Source organism: Leptonychotes weddellii, chromosome 4 (assembly GCF_054177405.1).
Source record: "Leptonychotes weddellii isolate Sample4059 chromosome 4, ASM5417740v2, whole genome shotgun sequence".
In the NCBI taxonomy this organism is placed as follows: domain Eukaryota; kingdom Metazoa; phylum Chordata; class Mammalia; order Carnivora; family Phocidae; genus Leptonychotes; species Leptonychotes weddellii.
In genome coordinates this window covers 13924718-13943600 of record NC_138372.1, presented here as the reverse complement: position 1 = coordinate 13943600, position 18883 = coordinate 13924718, and the positions used below count along the sequence as shown (strand labels likewise).

Sequence of the window (18883 nt, the reverse complement as noted above, 5' to 3'; positions counted from 1 at the left end):
GGCTGAGCTGAATCCGGTTTGCAATGTATTTTTTGGCACCTACAAGGTGCCTGGCCTGATGGGAACAAAAATGCTTTCCACACAGCTGTAGCTGACACTCAGGCTGGATCTGCACACCAGTTTTCCCCCATCTAAGTGGATTTCCCTGTAAACCCGAAGGATAGGGCCCCTGTGAAGGGACCAACGTTCACGCCGAGCTGGGCAGACTCGGATCCTCCTAGGAAACCGGCCCGGAGGGAAGAGGTTGAGGAAGAGGATGGGCGACCCCCACTACCATCCGAGGCTGAGGGAAGGAAAGGTGAGACTGGTCTGGTTGCCCTGCAGGCCGGGTCCTGAGCGCATTCACTCACTCGTCGAGACGACAATCAGTAAACGAACTAGGCTCAGTCCTGCGCACTGGGGATGGAGGCCCCTCCTGATCAGTGCCACTCGCACTCTAGTAAGAGGAGTGGGGTGACCGGCGAGAGTCGCGAGGGCTCTGCAGGGGGTGGAGTCACTGGTGGTCTAGGAAGGCTTCCCGGAGGAGGACGTGCTGGAGCTGTCGATTGGAGGAGGAGGAGCTAACTAGGGGGCAGGAGGGGAAGGTCTCCTCAAAGAGGGAACCGTCAGCGAGGCCCTGGGCACTGAGCCCGAGAAGAGAGGCCCGCGGTGGGCAGGAACGACCCTTCAGACCCTTTAAGGCGGAGCGCCGCGGCGCGAGCAGGCGGGGGCGGTGCCAGGGCCCCTCGCGGCCGCTGATTGGGCGGTGCACCCGATCGGAGCGGCTCCGCGGGCGCCGATTGGCGAGCAAGGGCCGGGCGCTGCCGCCAGGTGATACAGGGTGCTGGTTCCCGCTGCCACGTGGGGGGCGCTGGGGGGCGGGCGGTGGAGACGCGCAGGGCGCGCCGGGGGTGCAGCGCGGAGCTGCGGCGACGGGACTCGAGAAGCGGCGGCCACGGTGAGTGCGCGCGGGGGAGCCGGGCAGGGGCCGGGGCCGGCGGATCGCCGGGAGCGGGGCTCGGTCCCCGGGCGCGGAGGTGGGAGGAGGTCTCGCTTGGGGAGGAGCATCTCGGCCGCTTCCCTCCATCTAAGTGGATTTCCCTGCAAACCCGAAGGATAGGGTCACGGCCCCTGTGCAGGGACCAACGTTCACGCCGAACTGGGCCACCGCCACCGTGGCCGTCCATCACCTCCGCCGTCACCTCCACCGTCCCTCCGCCAGCGTCCTGCCTCGCTCATCCCCTCGATCGGTCCGGGGAGTTTCTCTGCCCCGGGCCGGGGACCGTCAGCCCAAAGCCCTGGCCGCGCTCCACAGGAGTGACAATAATAGCAGGACTAGTGACCCACGCGGGGGAGCGCCCCGTGCCGCCCGGGCGCTGGCCCTGGCCGTGCCTTCTGAAAACAGCACTTTCCGCTCCCTGTCGTCTGCTCGGAGAGGCCATCCTCGACCAGCCTGTATTAAATAGCACCCCCCCCCACACACACACACATCACGGATCCTCCTCACTCTACTATATCTTTCTCCAAATCACTTAAGCCCCCCTGAAATGTCGATTTCCAGTACCGTCCCCCCAGCCCTGCTTGGGAGCTCCCCGAGGGCTGGGACTTGGTTTTGTTCACTGCGCACATGGTTGGCGCGTGGAATATTGTCAGAGGAGCGGATAAATGAGCAGCCCCAGGAGGCAGCTGCTGTTACTATCCCCACTTTACAGGTGAGGAAATGGAGGCTGAGAGGTTTTGTGGACCTCACAATCCATGATGTTGATCTTGACCTCTGGCTGCTTGGTCCAGTCCCCTCCCACCTGGTGGCCTAGGGCAGAAGGAGTGTGTCCGGACAGGGGAGCAGGCTCTTCTGTGTGGCTGAGCCGAAGGTAGTGGAGGTGGGGCAGGTGACCAGAGTGGCTCTGGCAGCCCCAGACAATCTGGGCAGGGAGGCCATCAGACTGAGAAAGCAGCTGTTTCGCTGATAAGATCAGCCCCCAGCACCTGAGGTGTTCCCGGCAGCTGGATAGACTGGGATTCGCCAGGCTCCCATGGTGGACACCCTGCTTACTTGGGAGAGGAGTCTGGGCAGGAGGACACTGCCATGGCCTAGGGGAAGAGCCCCCAGAGACCCAGGTTTGCTTCCCAACTCTCCCTTATGCTATGTGATTTTGGGCAAGTGGCTTCACCACTCTGAGCTACACTTTGCTAAGCCCAGAGTCCAGGCTGAGTGGTCTGCCAGGATGCTATAAAGGTGCCCCCCCATGACTCAATTCAGCTATGGTACAGGGCAGTAGAGGGCTTTTACCCTTGACCCTGAAGGCAAGTCAACCCATCCAATACCCTGTCTCTAAGCAGGACCACCTGGAAATTCTCAGAGGAGCAAAAGAAGAGCCCCAGCCTCATTCCAAAGGTGTCCCCCTAGAAAGGTGCTGGCCCAGCCAGGTTCCCGTGTAAAACCTTGGAAAAACAAGTGTGCTCCAAAGAGATAAGTGGGTGTTTGTGTCCAGGACGAGTTCCCAGGTCTGTTTCTGGGGTTAGGGTGAGCCTGGGACCATCACTCGTCCCTTGGGCAGCCCTCAGATCCCGGCCTGGGGCTGACATGCACCGGGAGGGAGGGAGAGGAAGAGAGAAACTTCCAGCTTCTTGGGGGATGGGGGAAGGATCAGGTGACGGTGGGGGGGGTGCTCCCCACCCCCACTCTCTGGACAGTGGAGTGTCCCCAAGAAAGCTGCCACTCTGGATCTGGAGGGAGGAGGCGGTTCACAGCCCGAGACACAGCTGTCTCGGCATGTGTGAGAGAGAACGTGAGTGTGCCCGAGGTCCCGCGCGGCTCTTTGCTGTCTTACACGCGAGGTGTCTGAGGGGCTGTGGCAGCAAGGCAGGATGGGAAATGTGCTCCTCATCTCTCCCTCCTCCCACCCTTCCTTTATCTATTATTTTGTCTTCACTTCTCTGTTCCCACGTCTGCTGGCTGCTTTTCAGCCTCTCCTCTTTCCCTCGCTCCCTTTTGCCCCGTTTGTGGTTTGGTCTTTTTTCCTCCGCTGTCCAGGGCATCCCAGCCCATAATGTGATAACGCAGTCAAAAGGTGAGTTCCCTGGAAGCCCCATGTCCATGCCTGGAACAGCGGCCACATAGCTTTTGTGCCAGTTACATGTCTAACCTTGTTGTATTTAAACATAAAATGGACCCAAAAAAACTATGGTTTTTAATAGGCAATGGACATGATGTGAGAAATGATCAGGATCAAAAAGTGGAGGGTGCGAGGCCAGAAAAGCAGGAGGGAAGAGGGTACAGGAGGGGGGAGCCAGGAGGGCATCCAGGGGACCATGCAGCCCTTATTTCTGGCTCTTCTGGCTCTGGCCACTCACTGAACATAGGGGGTTGCTCCCAGAATGTAGTGGGTGGCTGTCGCCCCCACCCTGGCCGAACCTGGGGCTGAAGTTCTGGGCGGGCAGAGGTAGGGGCCGTTCCTGGGCTCTTGGGGCTGGGAGTGTCAGGTCCTGAGCACCTGCAGGAAGGTGGGGCGAGCACCCCCAGGACACACCCATTTCCTACCCAGTGCCCTGATACCTGCTTTCTCCTGGAGGAATCCTGGCTCCCAGGCAGGCCTCTCCTTCTGCCTCGCTCTCCTTGACTGGGAGGTCTTCCTGTCTTTCTGTGTAAGGAGGGCCCTGAAAGTCGTCTGACCGCGCTGTCCTCCCAAGCTCCCTCCTGAACAGCAGGCTTTCGGGTCCCCCCATCCTCCGTGTGTGCCTGTGAAGCATCCCTCCTGCTCCTCCATTCTGTTCTAGAGCCCTCACATGATCCCAGGTTTGGGGATGAGGACATGGAGGCTCAGAGAGGTGGGGCCGTTTGCCCAAAGTCACACAGCATTTGGACCCAGATCTCTCTGATCCAAAGTGCAGTGATTGTAAGTAGTCTGGTGAGTAGCCAGGCAGGATGGGGGATGGAGGTGGGGTCTAAGTTGGCCCCAGGAGGGACTGAGGGAGCTGAGTCATGGGGGACCCAGGCAGAGGCAATCAGCCATTCTTTCTCAAGATGCCTTGCTTCCACGTTCACTGTGCACCAGCTGTGGTCATGAGCTCTAATGGGGAGTGAGCGCTATCCCTGTCCTTGAGGACAGTCCAGTAAGAGAGGTTTCCTTCTCTCCTCCCCTAGTGGATCTGGGAAAGGGGCCCCACAAAAGACCAAAACCTGGGCTGGGTTGGGGGGCAGGGCTCCTCAGCCCCCTGGGGGCTTCAGTCAGGCTGGCCGAATGAGCCAGGGCCTGTGAAGCATGTCCCTAGCCTCAGCAGCTCAGGGCATCCAGCTCATGGGCCACTCCCATAGAGCACAGAGCTCCTGCCCTGGAACCTGCTATGGCTCCCCACTGCCCACAGGGCACAGCCTAAATTCCCTTGGTGTGACATTTAAGGCTGATCCCAACCTGGCTCTGGCCCGCTCTTCTGCTAAGGCCTACCCGGGGGCTCCGCTGCTTTCCTCCCTGTGCCTCTGCAGACTGTTCTGGCAGTGTCATACCCCTCCTCTCAGGTGGTACCTTCCCAGGCTGCCCGCTTCCCCTGGCACTTTGTGCAGGCTGGTTACATGGCTCTCGCCGCTACTTCCACCCCAGGGCAGGCCCAGGCCAGAGCACAGAGGTGGCCTGCCACACCCCTCCCTTCAGCTCTTTCCCCAAAGCTCACTCCTCAGTGAGGCCTTCCTCGCTGTAGCAACCCCTCGCCTGCATCTCCCCGCCTCCTCTCTCCTTTGTCACCATCTAGCATATGCCCTGTCTTACTGACTGATTCGTTCAGTGTCCTTCCACACAAGCCTGGTGGCTTCCCGAGGGCAAGAGGGAGTCTGTCGTTTTGTTCTGGGCTGCGTATTCCCTGTGTCCGCAGTGCCCTGGACATTGCCTGGCACACAGCAAGGGCTCAGGAAGGATTTGCGGGATGAAGGAGTTCACTGGCCTCTGAGGGGGAGCAGTGCGGCTCGAGCGCCCGGGAGCCATCCTTTCTCCCCTGCCCTTTGCAGCCTCCTCTCCCGCGGAGCTCGAAGCCGGGCACCCTGGGGGCCATGCAGAGGGCCGGGGCAGGGGGCCGGAGGGCCTCCGACTGCGGCCCTGCCCCTCACCGGCCCAGGTGCATCACCAAGTTCGCCCAGGTGGGTGGGGCCGCCCCCGTGGGGTGTGCTCTGGTGGGCCGGGACTGAGTGCAGGTCCTGGGGGGTGGAGAGGAGCTCTTCCTGTCTTCCCTCCCAGCCCCAGACTCGAGAATGTGTGTGTGTGCACAGATGAGGAGATGGGGCTTCGGAGGGGCAAAGAGGCTTGACCAAGGCCACCTGCTGGGAAGGCAGCAGAGCCTGCTAGACCCCAAGTCCAGTGCTCTGTCACTGTCCACAGCTTACCCAACAGAGCAGAGTGTGTCGGGGGGGGGCGGGGGCGGAATCTGGAGGACTGGATCAGGAGCCATGGTCCTGACTGCCCTGCCTCCCTCCCACCCTCACCACACCCCCAAGCAGTATGTGGGCTCCTTCCCGGTGGACGACCTGGACACCCAGGAGAGTGTGTGGCTCGTGCAACAACAGCTGTGGGCACTGAAGGTAGGGAGCTGGGGGGGCGGGGTGGCACGTGCCTGTCCCTGGCAGGGATCACAGCCTGGGAAGGTCAGGCCATCATAGAGATGGAGCGGGTGAGGCCCAGGGAGGGGCGGAACCAAAGCCATTCTGAGAAGTGGGCCCAGCGAGGGCCACACCCAGGCACCTGAAGCCATGTCCCTTATGCCCTGGGACCCCTTCCCTTGGGCAGTCATGACCTGCCCCATGGGTGGAAGCCACAGATGGGAGATGTGGGGGATGGTCATAATATGGCCAGCTAAGGCCCTGGCTGAGGGGTGGTCTGCCAGGCCCCATCCACACCTCCCCAGCTCCTGGGGAGTCCACTCTGCAGTTCCCAGTCCCTTGGCAGCCAGGGTGGAGTTGGCCGACCAGCCTGTGGTGACCGGTCCTATGGCAGGGCAGGGCAGGGCCTGGAAGGTGATGCCTGCCTCCAACCAACTCTCTCCCACCTAGGATTGTCCCCGACGCCGGGCCGTCATCCTGAAATTCAGCCTTCAGGGCCTCAAGATCTACAGCGGGGAAGGCGAGGTAGGAGCCTGTGTGGGTGCAGGTGAGGACTGGAGAGGACCGGTGTCCTCCTCCCTCAGAATGCACCCGACCCTGCGCCACCCCTCGAGAGTCCCTGCCTCCCCAGCCTGCTCTGGGCCTTTGGGTGTCCTCTCTCCAAGGGCCCAACCCTCAGCTTGGCAATGGTTTCTCACCCCCCAGCCCCGGGTGAGGCGCTACCTCCTGGCCTGAGTGTCAGGACCATCAGCCCCAGGTTTCTGCGGGCTCCGGGCCTCTGGGTAGGCCTGCCCAGGGTTGGCCGGGGGGCTGTGTGCTGAACACTAACCTTGTGCCAGACTGTGTACCCCACAACCCCGGGGCCAGTCTCCTAAGACTGGTGCGAATTGTGTCCCAGAGGTATGCATTGCGGGGGCCCCGGGGTCAGGTCCTGGGCCATTTGCACGAGGTCTCACTGACCCCTACCCACAACCCCATCAGAGGGGGCACCATCGCCACTCAGTAAGTGTCACAAGGGCTCTGAGGACTGTGCTTACCTGCCCAAGTCACCCAGAGAGCCAGATTCAAACCCTGGTCATCTGCCTCCAGAGACCAGGCATGCACCCCAGGGCCCGCTGTCACTGCCTTTCCCCATGACCCTGCAGGCCGTGAGCACTCTGCTGCTCAGTTCCATAGCATGGGGGGAGGGGGGCGGCAATCCCAGCCAGCAGGTTAGCAGTGGGGAGCAAGGGACCGAGCCGGGAGGCCATGTGAAGGATGAGGGTTCCCATTTGAAGTAGGGCTTAGGCAGGCATGGAAGGAGGGAAGAGTCCTTCCCCCAGAAGCCATGGGGCGAGGGCGGGGCCCTAAGCTGGGCACCCAGGCTGGAGAGCAGGCCCCGGAGGCCAGCCAGCAGGTGTGTGGGGCCCACAGGGCTAGCACCCACTGGGCCAGCAGCTGCAGGCCACGCGGCAGGTCTGATGGAGGCCGTCCTGCCCACTCCGCCCCAGGTGCTCCTGATGGCTCATGCTCTGAGGCGCATCCTCTACTCTACCTGGTGCCCAGCTGACTGTCAGTTTGCCTTCATGGCCCGAAACCCCCAGAGCCCGGCCAGCAAGCTCTTCTGCCACCTCTTTGTGGGCAGCCAGCCTGGAGAGGTATCTGGGGCACAGGGCTGGGGTTGGGGGTGTGCCGTGCGTCAGCATGGGCTCCGGGGACCAAGACCTTGGAGGGCTCAGCTAAGCTGGCCGGAGCCCCCTCCAGACAGGCACTCCTTGCCCCACCGGCTCCTTCTGTGGCTCTGCCCACTGAGGACTCCACAAAAGCAGGTTAGTGGCCTCAGCATTCTCCGGGGCCTGGAAATGGGGATCAGGCCATGTGCTTAGAAATTGGGTGGTCACACTGCCAGGCCTTTGCTCATGCTGTCTCTTGGCCTGGAATTCCCTTCCGCTTCTGGCAAGTTCCAGCTTGCCCTTCAAGGCCAGCGCATGTGTCTCTGAAACCTACCTGGAGTCCTCTGGACCACTCTTCCTTCTGAGGTCCCGGGACATGAAACACACTCTATCACCGGTCTGTCCCTAATCACAGACAGTGGAATTCTTTGACAGCAGAAACTGGGGCCAGGTCTTGAACTGCTCTGGTGCGTGGCCCCATGGGGCTAGTGGGTGAGTGGGTAGATCCCAGAAGTCAAAGCCAGTACGACCACCATGAACAGCAGAGCCTTGGCAGCCAACTGTGTGGCCGGCAGAGGCTGGGCTCGGTGCCATCTAGCAACATTTGCCATTACCCTGTATCTCAAGCTCTGTGCGGGCTCGTGGAAGGACAGGTGGCTGAGACATTGCCCTTGATCTTCCAAAGCTCACGGTTCCAACATGTTGGGGCTGGATAATGTGTGTTTGGGGTAGAACATACTGGCCCCGGAGCGGTGGGCTTTTGCTGGGGGCTCTCTGTGCTCCACTTCGCTAAAGAGCACAGGGAAGTGGGGATGGGGAAACTGAGGCCCGGAGGTGCCATGCTCTGCCCAGAGTCACACAGCAGCCCCTAAATGACAGAGCTGGGGCTGGATCCCAGATTGCGGGACTGGAGGGTCTGGGCTCATAGCCACTGCTCTAAAAGGGCGTGGACATAGGGTCGGGTAGTCAACCCAGGGGCAGGAGTGCATGTAGCCTATGTATTCCCAGCTCTAAGCATGCTGTCTGGAACAAAGCAGATGCTCAGGATTTGTTAAATGAACAAAGGAAGCTGGTAGGGAGGACTGCGTGGTGGTGTTCTGAGGGATGAGTGGGAGTTTTCCCAGGAAGAATGGGGAAGACGATCCCAAGCCAAGGGGTGCGTGCCCTAATGGTGAGTGGGTTGATGTCTAAGGAGTCCCCCAGGAAACCTGTCCTACCTGAGCCAGCCCCTTCCTCCCCGCTAGGTCCAGACCCTGCACCTGCTGCTCTGCCGATCCTTCCAGCTCGCTTACCTCTTGCAGCACCCTGAGCAGCGGGCACAGCCTGAGCCCTGCCTGGGGTCTGCAGGGGACATGCCCGTGAAGCCACTGTCCAGCCCTGGGGGCCCCCCTGGCCTAGTACGAGAACCCTTCAGGCGTGATCAGCTCTCACAGAATGTGCACGCACTGGTCTCCTTCCGGCGGCTGCCAGCAGAGGGGCCTGCGGGCGGTGGGGTACGCTGCACCCCAGCCAGGGAGTGGGCAGTGGACAAGGGAACTGGGCGAGGGTTTGGGGGTCATGGGAGGGGAAGGCGGCACATCAGCGGGAAGGGGCTTTGCCTGACCTGACATGGGCCTGAGTCTGCCTGCCCCTGGGGGCCCCTTTTGGTGCCTTAGAAGGAGCTGCCAGAGTCAGAAGGCCGACGGGGCACCCGCCATGCCTGCCTGGGGAATCCTTACTGCTCGCCCACGCTGGTGCGCAAGAAGGCCATTCGCAGCAAGGTGATCCGCTCTGGGGCTTACCGAGGCTGCACCTACGAGACTCAGCTGCAGCTCTCCGCTCGGGAGGCCTGTGAGTCGCAGGGGCTCGCCCGCCACGTGGTTGCAGGGGTGCAGGCCTGGGTGCGCCCTTGTGAGTCAGAGGGCTGGGCCTGTGTGTGGATATGCCCGTGTCCACATGAGTGTGCATCCAAGGTCTGCACGCCCGGGGGCTTGCCTAGGTGATTGGAGAGCTGGGGATGTGCTCCAGCTGGTGAGCAGGTGTGAGTGGGCTGTGCCGTGCGCGGATGTATCTGTGCGGCGGGGAGACTTGGTGAGGAGACAAGCGTGGCCCGGATGGGGTCTGGAGCGGTGGGGCGGCCTGGGCTCCGGAGGGGACGGCCTCTCTCCCTCTGACCCCTGGGTGGTCTCCACAGTTCCTGCCGCGTGGGAGGCGTGGCCCCGGGGGCCTGGTGGCCCCTCGTGCCTGGTGGAGAGCGAGGGCAGCCTGACGGAGAACATCTGGGCCTTTGCTGGCATCTCCAGGTAGGAGGGGCCTGGCCTGGCTGGTGCGCAGCCCCTCGGGTGGGCAGAGGAATGGACTCTGGGCTCCCCCAGGGTCCTGACGTGTGTACCTTCCTGTGCAAGGGCAGAGCCATCCTGACCTCGGTGGCCCCGGGCCAGGGGCTTCCCGGGTTGGGTCTTGAAGCAGTCAGCTGTCAAGGACCCCTTAGACGCCCCTTAGGAAGGAAGTCTAAAAGCTTCCCTTGGCGGACGGCCTACTCTGGGTCAGGCACCGTTTCTGGTTATGCCATCGCCCAGGGGAGCGACGTGAGGCCGGGGTCCCGCCCTCAGCCTCTCCCCGCTGCCCTCCCAGGCCCAGCGCCCTCGCCCTGCTGCGGAGAGACGTGCTTGGGGCCTTCCTGCTGTGGCCCGAGCCCGGCGCCAGTGGCCAGTGGTGCCTGTCGGTGCGGACACAGTGCGGTGTGGTACCCCACCAGGTCTTCCGGAACCACCTGGGCCGCTACTGCGTGGAGGTGAGCTAGCCGGCAGCCGGCCCCGCCCCGGCCCCGCCCCTGGCCCGCAAGCCCCGCCCTTTCTGGCCAGCGGTCCGGAGCCCACTCGCCTCACGGTACCCCACTGGCTCTCTCTGGCCACACCCCTTATTTAACTAACTCTTTTTTTTTTTTTTTAAAGATTTTATTTGACAGAGAGAGAGAGACAGCGAGAGAGGGAACACAAGCAGGGGGAGTGGGAGAGGGAGAAGCAGGCTTCCCGCAGAGCAGGGAGCCCGATGCGGGGCTCGATCCCAGGACCCTGGGATCATGACCTGAGCTGAAGGCAGACGCTTAACGACTGAGCCACCCAGGCGCCCCTAACTAACTCTTCATCTAGTTTGTCACTGGCCCTGCTGGCCCCGCCCTCAGGCCTCCAGAGGGGGCTTTTTTTTAAAAGATTTTATTTAATTATTTGATAGAGAGTGAGCGAGCACAAGTGGGGGGGGGGTAGCAGCAGAGGGAGAGGGAGAAGCAGACTCCCCACTGAGCAGGGAGTCGGCGGGGACTCGATCCCAGGACCCTGAGATTATGACCCGAGCCGAAGGCAGCCACTTAGCCATGGGAGCCACCCAGGCGCCCCGAGAGTCTTGGGCCCGGGTCATGCCTCCCATTTCTATAGGAATCCCAGCTTTTAAAAGTGGCTTTCCCACACCCTAGCCCATCTTCTAGCAGAGCTGGAAACTGACTGAGAGAGGGCAGGCGCGGGCCTAAGCTCACCCAGCCTCCCGGCTTCCAGGTCTGGAGTCTTGGCCTGACCACAGGTTTCCAGGGACTGGATGTGCGCCCTTATTACAGGCTGAATGGCTCAGTCCTGTCCAGGCTGGCAAAAGAGAAAGAGAGGAGACAGTGTCTGGCTCTGCCGTGAGCAGGACGGTGACCTCTCTGAGCTCGAATTTTCTCCCTTCTGAAGTGGGGCAAGATCCCTTGTGAGGGGGTGGCGGGTGCCCAGAGTGGAGCCATGGGGGAGGGGAAGCTGGAGCTTCAGCTCTTTCCGCCCTAGCACCTGCCTGCCGAGTTTGCCAGCCTGGAGGCCCTGGTGGAGCATCACGCTGGGACCGAGCGCAGCCTCTTCTGCTCCCTGGACATGGGCCATCTGAACCCCAGCTACGAAGATCAGGACTGCGGGTCCGAGGGCAGACCCCCCCGGACACTGCGGCCTCTTGGCCATGCCAAGTCAGAGGCAGAGCTGCAGGGCCTGGGCTAGGAGGCTTACCCCCTGGACCTACCTCACCCTGGGTCCTGGGCCTCAACAGGCCGCCCTGCCCTTCTGCCACCCTGCTGGTCACCAGTTCCATCCAGTCACTCTGACCCTTGGACCAGTCTTCCATCACTTCACTGACTGTGGTAGGGGGGAGCCCTGACATTGGGGATCACTGGGGGCTTCTCACGAGACATGGGGCCTGCCGAGATTGGAGGAGGGGCAGGCGGAGCTCCAGGCTTCCATTCACTTGCTGGGTGACTTTGGAAGCTTGTCTCTGGGCTTCACTTTACTCCTAGGCAGGGAGCTTTCTGAGGGGGGCAGGAAGGTTTGTTCATGAGGGATGTGGCCCTCTCCTAAGGAGGCCAGGCCTTGGGGCCCTGACCAGGAGTCTCCCGAGAGTACCCAGAGGTAGCCAGGCACATGAGGGGGAGGTGTCTGGAAAGGCAGGAGTGAGTTCTCACCATGGGCGAGGACCTGGGGATGAGCCACTCTGTCCAGGAGAGAAACAGAGAGAACTTGGAGGAGCTGACGGGCACAATGGCTGGGCTGAGCTGCACCCAGGCTGACAGAGCACAGCCTGTGTCTCAAAGCATCTGACGTTAAGGGAGTCTTCCATTGAATTCTATGAATTCTGTTCATAGGAATGAGGCTTAGGAGGGCACAGAAGGGCAGGATGGACAAAGAGCTGTGCCCCCCACCAAGCCCGCACCCAGGTGGACATCTGTGAATAGAAGGGACGTGAGCCCACGGGGCAAAGAATTTCTGTGCTGCTTAGAAAGGCTGGTTTGTCTGCAGTCAAATCCACAGGGTTGTGATTCCTGCCCCCACGCCCCCAAGGACCACCAAGGCGCGCGCACACACACACAACGCAGGTTCATTTCCTTTGTCCATTTGACTAGGAGGGGCCAGCAGTGAGCCACAGGTGAACAGGGGTGGCCAGGGTCCTATTCAATTCATCCTGCAGGCCAGTCTGGGTTTAGGGGCTGCCTGGGAAGCCACCTGATTCTGGTCCACTTCCCATAACGTGGTGCTGGCCATGGTTGTCAGGGGCTGCTTCACCAGGCCTGTCCCACTGGGGATGGGGTCAGAGCAGAACCATCCAAAGGTGGATCCGATGTGGGCCCTGCCAGAGGGGCCTTGGCCTCAGTGGGCAGGGGGGGTACAGGGAAATGACTCTGGCCTAAGGCACTGGCCCTGCAGTGTCTGACAGGTCCAGGTACCCCACCCCTTTATAATAAGTAAGCTCGAAAGATGGACATGAATACCGAATTATTTAGGGCACAAGTTCACTTTGGAGGAACTTCTATTCCTGAGGCAGAGGCGAGTCACGAATGTGGGGGCTGCCCTCTCCCGCATCTGAGAGTGGGATGTGACTGTTCTGTGCCTTGAGCATGACGGATTTCTGACTCCTGGGAGGGAGAGGGCAGCCCTGATGGAAGAGAAAGAAGGGAGGCTCCTCAGGAGGTCAGGCCTGGGCTTCCCAGCTTACAACCGCCTGCCCAGGAAGTGGTCTGGGCTGGGGACCATGTCACTCTCATCACGGGATAGCAGGGGTGGGAGGCGGCTGTCCTTTGGGGGTTCTCACCAGAACCACAGTGCTGAGTTTACACTGAATTGGAGGGGGGACTGGGACTCAATTTACAGCCATTTCCACCAGGACGCATGGTCCCTCGTGGGAGGCCTGGTCTCGCATTTCCCTCGCAAGGAGAGGGGTTTGCCGATCCCGTGTCCAGAATTACATTCACTTGCTGGGTGACTTTGGAAGCTTTAAGACCTGGTGACTGGCCCCAGGCTGAGGCCAAAGCCTACCTCTGTGAGAGATGGGTTTTGTTGAGCACATCCTCCATGTGGACGAGGTATCAGGAATGTTCTCAAAGCACTTTAACATTCTGTCACACAGTATTCATCATGTGGTATGCATAGGGTAAGGTTTTTGACCCACGTGTGCAGATGCTTCAATGTCTTAATCATAGATCAGTTTTCTCTTTGTTCCACCTGGGTAACCAGCTCTCCTTACTGTATGGACTTGAAACAAATAAAATGCATTTCTTCGGATTGTCTAGTACAGACTTTTCCTTTGGAAGGCAAGGTCTTTGTCCAGTTTGCCTATCTTGGTTTGCCAACCATAACTTCAGCAGGTGCTGAATGGTGAACCAGAGGGATCCTGTTCTCAGGGGCTCAGGATGACCTGAAGGAACAGGGTAGGTAGATTTATTCAAATCATATCTCTTCTGTTAAAACCTTCAGTGGGTATTTCCTGCAGGAAAATGACAGCCGCTATTCTGGCTGGAGGGACTTGGGCTGCCCCGGGGGGATATTGGCCTGGCAACATCTCCGGCCAAAAGACTTTGGCTCTCACAAATAGTTTGGTTTTGTTTTTTAACCTGCGTCTTAGAAAAAAGGACGCTTTGCTCTGTCGGAGGCAGCCCTCCCCTGAGTCAGTAGAGGGATGTGGATAAAAGGCAGCAAGGTCCCTGTCGCCTCAGTAGGTCTCTAACTACCGGGTAAGGCCCTGACTTCTGTATCTCCCCCCGTCCTAGCTGGGCAACCTCGGGCAAATTGCTTAACCTCTCTGAACTGGGCAGTGGGGATTAGAGGAGAGAGCTGACGCTCCCGCGAAGCGGGCCGCCCCGGCCAGCCAACAGCTAGGGGACGCTCCTGCGCGACTCTCCCAGCCGCGGGGTGCAGAGAACGCGCCGACCCCCCTGCCCCCCCACCCCGGGAGCCGCCGGCTGTGACGCCACGGGCGTTGCCCGGCAACCGCGAACGTCGCGGCGGCGCGCGTGCCCGCGGGCGGCTGGGGAGGCTCCGGGGCTCGGGTCCTGCGGCGGTGCCTGCAGCGCGGATCCCCCCCCACTGACTCCTCCCCGGGCCGGGCCTCAGGGACGGGCAAGCCCGGGCGCGGGAGGAGGCGGCGGCCCCGGCTCCGGTCCTGCGGCCCCCCACCCCGCCGCGCCCCTCCTCCTCTCGGGGCGCCCCCCGAGGAGTCCCGGCCGCCCGCCGCGACCGCGGCCCCGCCCCCGCCGCGAGGCCCCGCCCCCCGCGCCCGGCGCTGGCCCCGCCCCCTAAGCTCGGCCGTCCCGTGTCCCGGCCGCGTCGCCCACGTCGGGCCGCGCCCTGGGGACCCCCGCCGCAGCGCCATGGCCTCGGAGTCGGTGAAGGTGGTGGTGCGCTGCCGCCCCATGAACCAGCGGGAGCGGGAGCTGAACTGCCAGCCTGTGGTGACGGTGGACTCCGCGCGCGGCCAGTGCTTCATCCAGAACCCGGGCGCCGCCAACGAGCCGCCCAAGCAGTTCACCTTCGACGGCGCCTACTACATGGACCACTTCACCGAACAGATCTACAACGAGATCGCCTACCCGCTGGTGGAGGTGAGGGCGCCCGGGGGGCCTGAAGGGACAGCATTGTCCCCGAGCTGGGCGGGAACGGCCTTCTGGAGGAAGTAGGTGGACACCAACAGGTTGGGCTGAAGTCTTTTGTCTAGGCAGGAGGCAGCTGGAACCCACCTACAACGTCCACGTTCCACTGTCCGCAAGGCCAAAGCTGGCCCTCGCCCCCACCCCTTCCAGCCCCCTGCCCACAAGGACTCCAGCCTCCAAGACTACTTGCCCTCCACCATCATCTGAGAACTTGAGGACTTCTCTAAACGCTCTAGCCACTTCCCCCAGCCGCCACTGCCTCCTCTTCCCAGGCTGTGGCCTCTGCTTTCTCCCCTCAGCATTCAGAATCCTCTCTCATCCTCCCTCATACGAAGATCTCTGCTTTCCTCCTTCTGCCTTTGTCTGGGAGGAATGGAAACCGTTTAGCTTTGGTCTAGCCCATCATCATCTTCTCAGCGGTTTAGGAACAAAGAAGCAACACCAGTTTGTTACCCTTTATAGGGCTTTTGCTTTCGGGAGCACTCACACTAGGTTGCTTGTACATTTCACAGATGGGGAGACTGAGGCCCAGAAGAGGGAAACTTGCCCAAACTCCCATGGTAGGTTTCTAGCAGAGGAGTGGCGGGAGCTACGCCTCATGTCTTCTGGCCAAGGGCTCTTCCTTTCTACCAGCATCTCCCCAACTGTTCAACGAGTCACTAGTTAAGTGAGATGTCGCAGGTTGTCCCAGGAAAAAAGGAAAAGTTTGGGAAATGCTGCATACACCCTCCCTCACATGAAGCTTCACAGGGCACATTAAGATACCCGAGGCTCTGGGGAGTCCTGCAGCAAAGGAACTGATTTGACTTCCTGAACCCAGTGTTTCCAAAATGCACTTTAGAACCTTTGTTGTTTTCGCTGGCAGGCCAATTAACATCCTTCAGAGCACCTCCTTTGGCTGCCCCATCTCTTCTACCAAGGCTCAGTCAAAGCCCTTGAGAGCGTTGAAGTGTTTGTTCTGAAGCCCAGAACTCCCCAGTGGTCAGGGCCCGATGGAAATGATGCCCGGGGGACGAGGGCAGCTCTCCCCTAGGTTGTGGCCCCGGATGCTGGGGATGGCCAGGCCATCCTTCTGTTGTCCGGCACTCCCAGGCTGGAAGGGACCTGAAGGGTTGTGTCTGGTCACCCCCCCCATTGGGTCCTCGAATGTTCACCCAGTGGCAGGAGTTCACTCTTCCCAAAGCAGCCCCTTTCCCCTTTGCTTCTTGGCTCCTAGAAGACCGTTCTGCATGGTGAGCCAGAGTCAGCGTCTCTTTCAGCCACCTGCCGTGGCTCTGTCCCTGAGGCCCTACAGACCTCCTCTGCTCCCTTGTCCCGGATTGGCCCCTTAGAGATTTAAAGATTCCAAGACTGAGTCCTCCTTGGCCTTGCTCATGGGTCCCTGCCTCATCCTGGAAGCAATCCCCTGAGCACGCTTCCCTCATCAGGGTCCTCAGGAAACCCCAGCCCAGGGTGGGAGACACTAAGGACACAGTGGCTCTATCACATCTCCCCTCTGGCTCTCCCTCCTGTCCTGAGTTCCCCCACTACTTGGGATTCTCTGCCAGACACCTGCCTCCCTCAGGACATCCCCCAGAGCCTCGCACTCAACACGACAGCAGCTCGTTTTCATTCATTCATCTACTCGGATAGCAAGTAGCAGCTCCACACCAGGCCCGTCCTCAGCTTGGGGAGCACAGCCCTGAAGGAGTCATAGGCTCTGCCCTCCGTGAGCTCATGGTCAGGGGGAGGAGCAGCTAAGCTAATAGCTACAATCTAAGGTGATGAAGAGGAGGAAAAGCCTGGGGCACGTTGGCAGCTAGAGAACCTGAGCTTGGGGGGCATGGGAAGGGAGGGGAAGGCTGGGAGGGCTTCCTGAAAGTGGTGAGGTTTAAGTTGAGACCTCAAGAATGAGAGGAGTAGGTAAGAAGGTGGAGGAAAGGGCCTTCCAGGTGGAGGCCTGCATTTGACTCTGTGGACATGTATAGAGCTGCAGTCCTCATCCCTGGTGGGGAAACTGAGGTCAGTAGTATCACAGAATGAATTGGGGTGGTTTTGATACCCAGTACAGTGCCTGGTCCCCTGCTCCATCCTGCTGCCTCCCATTAAATGAGCAGCACGCAAAGCACAGTTCAGGTGGCTCTGAGCCAGGAGCAGCTGCACCGTTAGGGCCAGGGGGCCGTGTGTCTGCCCTTCGGGGCTCTGAGCCCACTTCCAGGCTCTCCCAGGGCTTCTGCCACCTCCATGGGGCCTCCTGTCCAGGCCCTTGCCTTTGGGTCCCTACTGCACAAAGCCCCCAGCACTTCTGACCGCCCCTTCTTGCCCTTTTCTTTCCTGCTTCTCCAGCCCTCAAATCCAGTCCCTATTCCTGATCTTCTCCGACGCTGGCTGATCTCTTTGGCTTTCCTGAGTGCTGCCCACCCCAGACCCACCCTTCTGCCCACTCAGCACATTCTCATGGGAGCTCCTCACCTCCGCACCTGGCCCGCCGCCTGGTCCACGGGCTCTTTCCCAGCCGGCGACTTTGCCATCTGCCCCTTCTCCCGGCTTCGCACCCATGGCCTTAGATTTGCCCCTGATGAGCTGCCCCCAGCCCACACACGGGCCAGGTACTGTGGCTTCTACGATGCCCAGACGTCAATGCAGTAGAAGCCATAGGATTCGGTCCCTGGATGGGACATTCAGCGGTTTGCTTGGGAAGGGACAGAAGGGGGACATGAGGCAATATAAGACAGATGCTCTTAAAACATTTTTTTAAGGTTTATTGATTTCGGAGAGAGAGAGAGAAATGCAAGCAGGGGGTGGGGCAGAGGGAGAGAAGCAGACTCCCTGCGGAGCACAGAACCCGATGTGGGGCTCCATCCCAAGACCCGGAGATCAGGACCTGAGCTGAAATCAGGAGTTGGACGCTTGACCGACGGAGCCACCCAGGTGCCCTGGGACAGATGCTTTTTATTTCAGTTGCAATAGTTATGTGTTTAATGTAAAGTAGGAAAAATACTTAGCACATCCAACCTGTAATGCAGTTTCATGGGAATTACAGGTGAGGATGACAGCAAGTTAAAGAGTCTGTTAGCAGTTGATTTCCTGCAAGTCCGCTGGTTAGTACTAGAGCGGGGAGACGTGCAGAACCTGGGGTGGAGGTACAGAGTAGCCCACATTTAGGACCCATTCCACGGGCAGGCTCGTCCCTTGAAGATCTGGAGGCATCACTTGATGGGTGAGACCTTTTTGAAATCTTATGTTTTGCCTTAAAAATGCACATAAAATTGTTTTCTGCTTCACTCCAGAACAATGCTGTTCTGTAGAACTTTCTGCAGTGGTGGAAATGTTCTGTATCGGGGCTACCCCTGGCCATCGGTGGCAGGTGAGCCCTTGAACTGAGGCTAGTGCTACTGAAGGACTGAATTTTAATTTTGTTTAAAATCAAGCTGAATTGGGACGCCTGGGTGGCTCAGTCGGTTGGGCGTCTGCCTTCAGCTCAGGTCATGATCCTGGGGTCCTGGGATCAAGCCCCGTATCGGGCTCCCTACTCCGCGGGAAGCCTGCTTCTCCCTCTCCCACTCCCCCTGCTTGTGTTCCCTCTCTCGCTGTGTCTCTCTCTGTCAAATAAATAAATAAAATCTTTAAAAATAAATAAATAAAATAAAATCAAGTTAAATTTGAATAACTACATGTGGCTAGTGGCTGCCACATTGAACAGCACAGCTCTGGAGCAATGATTTCCAATACAAATGTAATGTGAGCCACGTACTTAATTTAAATGTTCTAGTAACCACATTTTATTTTATTTTATTTTATTAAGATATTTGTTGTTTTATATAACATGATTTGTGATAGGTGTGACTTTTTTAATTTTTAACTTAATTTTTTAAAAAATTTTTATTTTTTATTTTTTAGAGAGAGCGTAAGCAGGGGTGAAGGGCAGTGGGAGAGGGAGAGAGAGAATCTTAAGCAGCCTCCACGCCCAGCATGGAGCCCCCACGCGGGGCTCGATCTCACGACCCTGAGATCCTGACCTGAGCCTAAACCAAGAGTCAGACGCTCAACCTACTGAGCATTTTAGAAAGGGAAAGGAAATAAAGGGAAATTAGCTTTAATAATAGATTCTGTTGGGCGCCTGGGTGGCTCAGTTGGTTAAGCGACTGCCTTCGGCTCAGGTCATGATCCTGGAGTCCCGGGATCGAGTCCCGCATCGGGCTCCCTGCTCGGCAGGGAGTCTGCTTCTCCCTCTGACCCTCCTCCCTCTCATGCTCTCTGTCTCTCATTCTCTCT

At 59.5% G+C, this 18883-nt stretch overlaps 2 protein-coding genes across 10 annotated transcripts in view; both read left to right on the top strand.

Annotated features, from left to right (window-relative positions):
• Window positions 1-13265, top strand: SH2D5 (SH2 domain containing 5). 9 transcript variants are annotated; one of them, XM_081817637.1, is made up of 11 exons: window positions 867-937; window positions 1095-1691; window positions 4979-5107; window positions 5462-5545; window positions 6014-6088; window positions 7054-7200; window positions 8460-8708; window positions 8871-9045; window positions 9389-9497; window positions 9829-9988; window positions 11010-13265. In XM_081817637.1, the coding sequence occupies exons 2-11, from the start codon at window positions 1527-1529 to the stop codon at window positions 11211-11213; spliced, it is 1497 nt and encodes a 498-aa protein (XP_081673763.1). In that variant the 5' UTR covers window positions 867-937; window positions 1095-1526; the 3' UTR covers window positions 11214-13265. The 9 variants fall into 9 exon arrangements, with proteins under 9 accessions (XP_081673766.1, XP_030889261.1, XP_081673767.1 ...); XM_081817640.1 differs by lacking the exons at window positions 867-937; window positions 1095-1691 and adding an exon at window positions 1-298; XM_031033401.2 differs by lacking the exon at window positions 1095-1691 and having other exon boundaries at window positions 786-937.
• Window positions 13266-14290: 1025 nt separating this feature from the next.
• The window catches only part of KIF17 (kinesin family member 17), a 34412-nt gene continuing 29819 nt past the window's right edge, over window positions 14291-18883 (top strand). Inside the window, exons 1-3 of the mRNA XM_081816831.1 lie at window positions 14291-14581; window positions 17057-17217; window positions 17917-17975. Of these exons, the coding sequence (XP_081672957.1) occupies window positions 14351-14581; window positions 17057-17217; window positions 17917-17975 (451 nt within the window). The 5' untranslated portion in view covers window positions 14291-14350. The remainder of the gene's footprint in view (window positions 14582-17056; window positions 17218-17916; window positions 17976-18883) is intronic.

What these genes read in the sequence shown, in the direction of transcription:
- SH2D5 (XM_081817637.1), top strand. Translation starts at nt 1,527, where the DNA reads ATGTCGATTTCCAGTACCGTCCCCCCAGCCCTGCTTGGGAGCTCCCCG. An exon ending in TTACTATCCCCACTTTACAG is followed by an intron (nt 1,692 to 4,978) that starts GTGAGGAAATGG and finishes TGCCCTTTGCAG; the next exon opens with CCTCCTCTCCCGCGGAGCTC. An exon ending in TGGGCAGCCAGCCTGGAGAG is followed by an intron (nt 7,201 to 8,459) that starts GTATCTGGGGCA and finishes CCTCCCCGCTAG; the next exon opens with GTCCAGACCCTGCACCTGCT.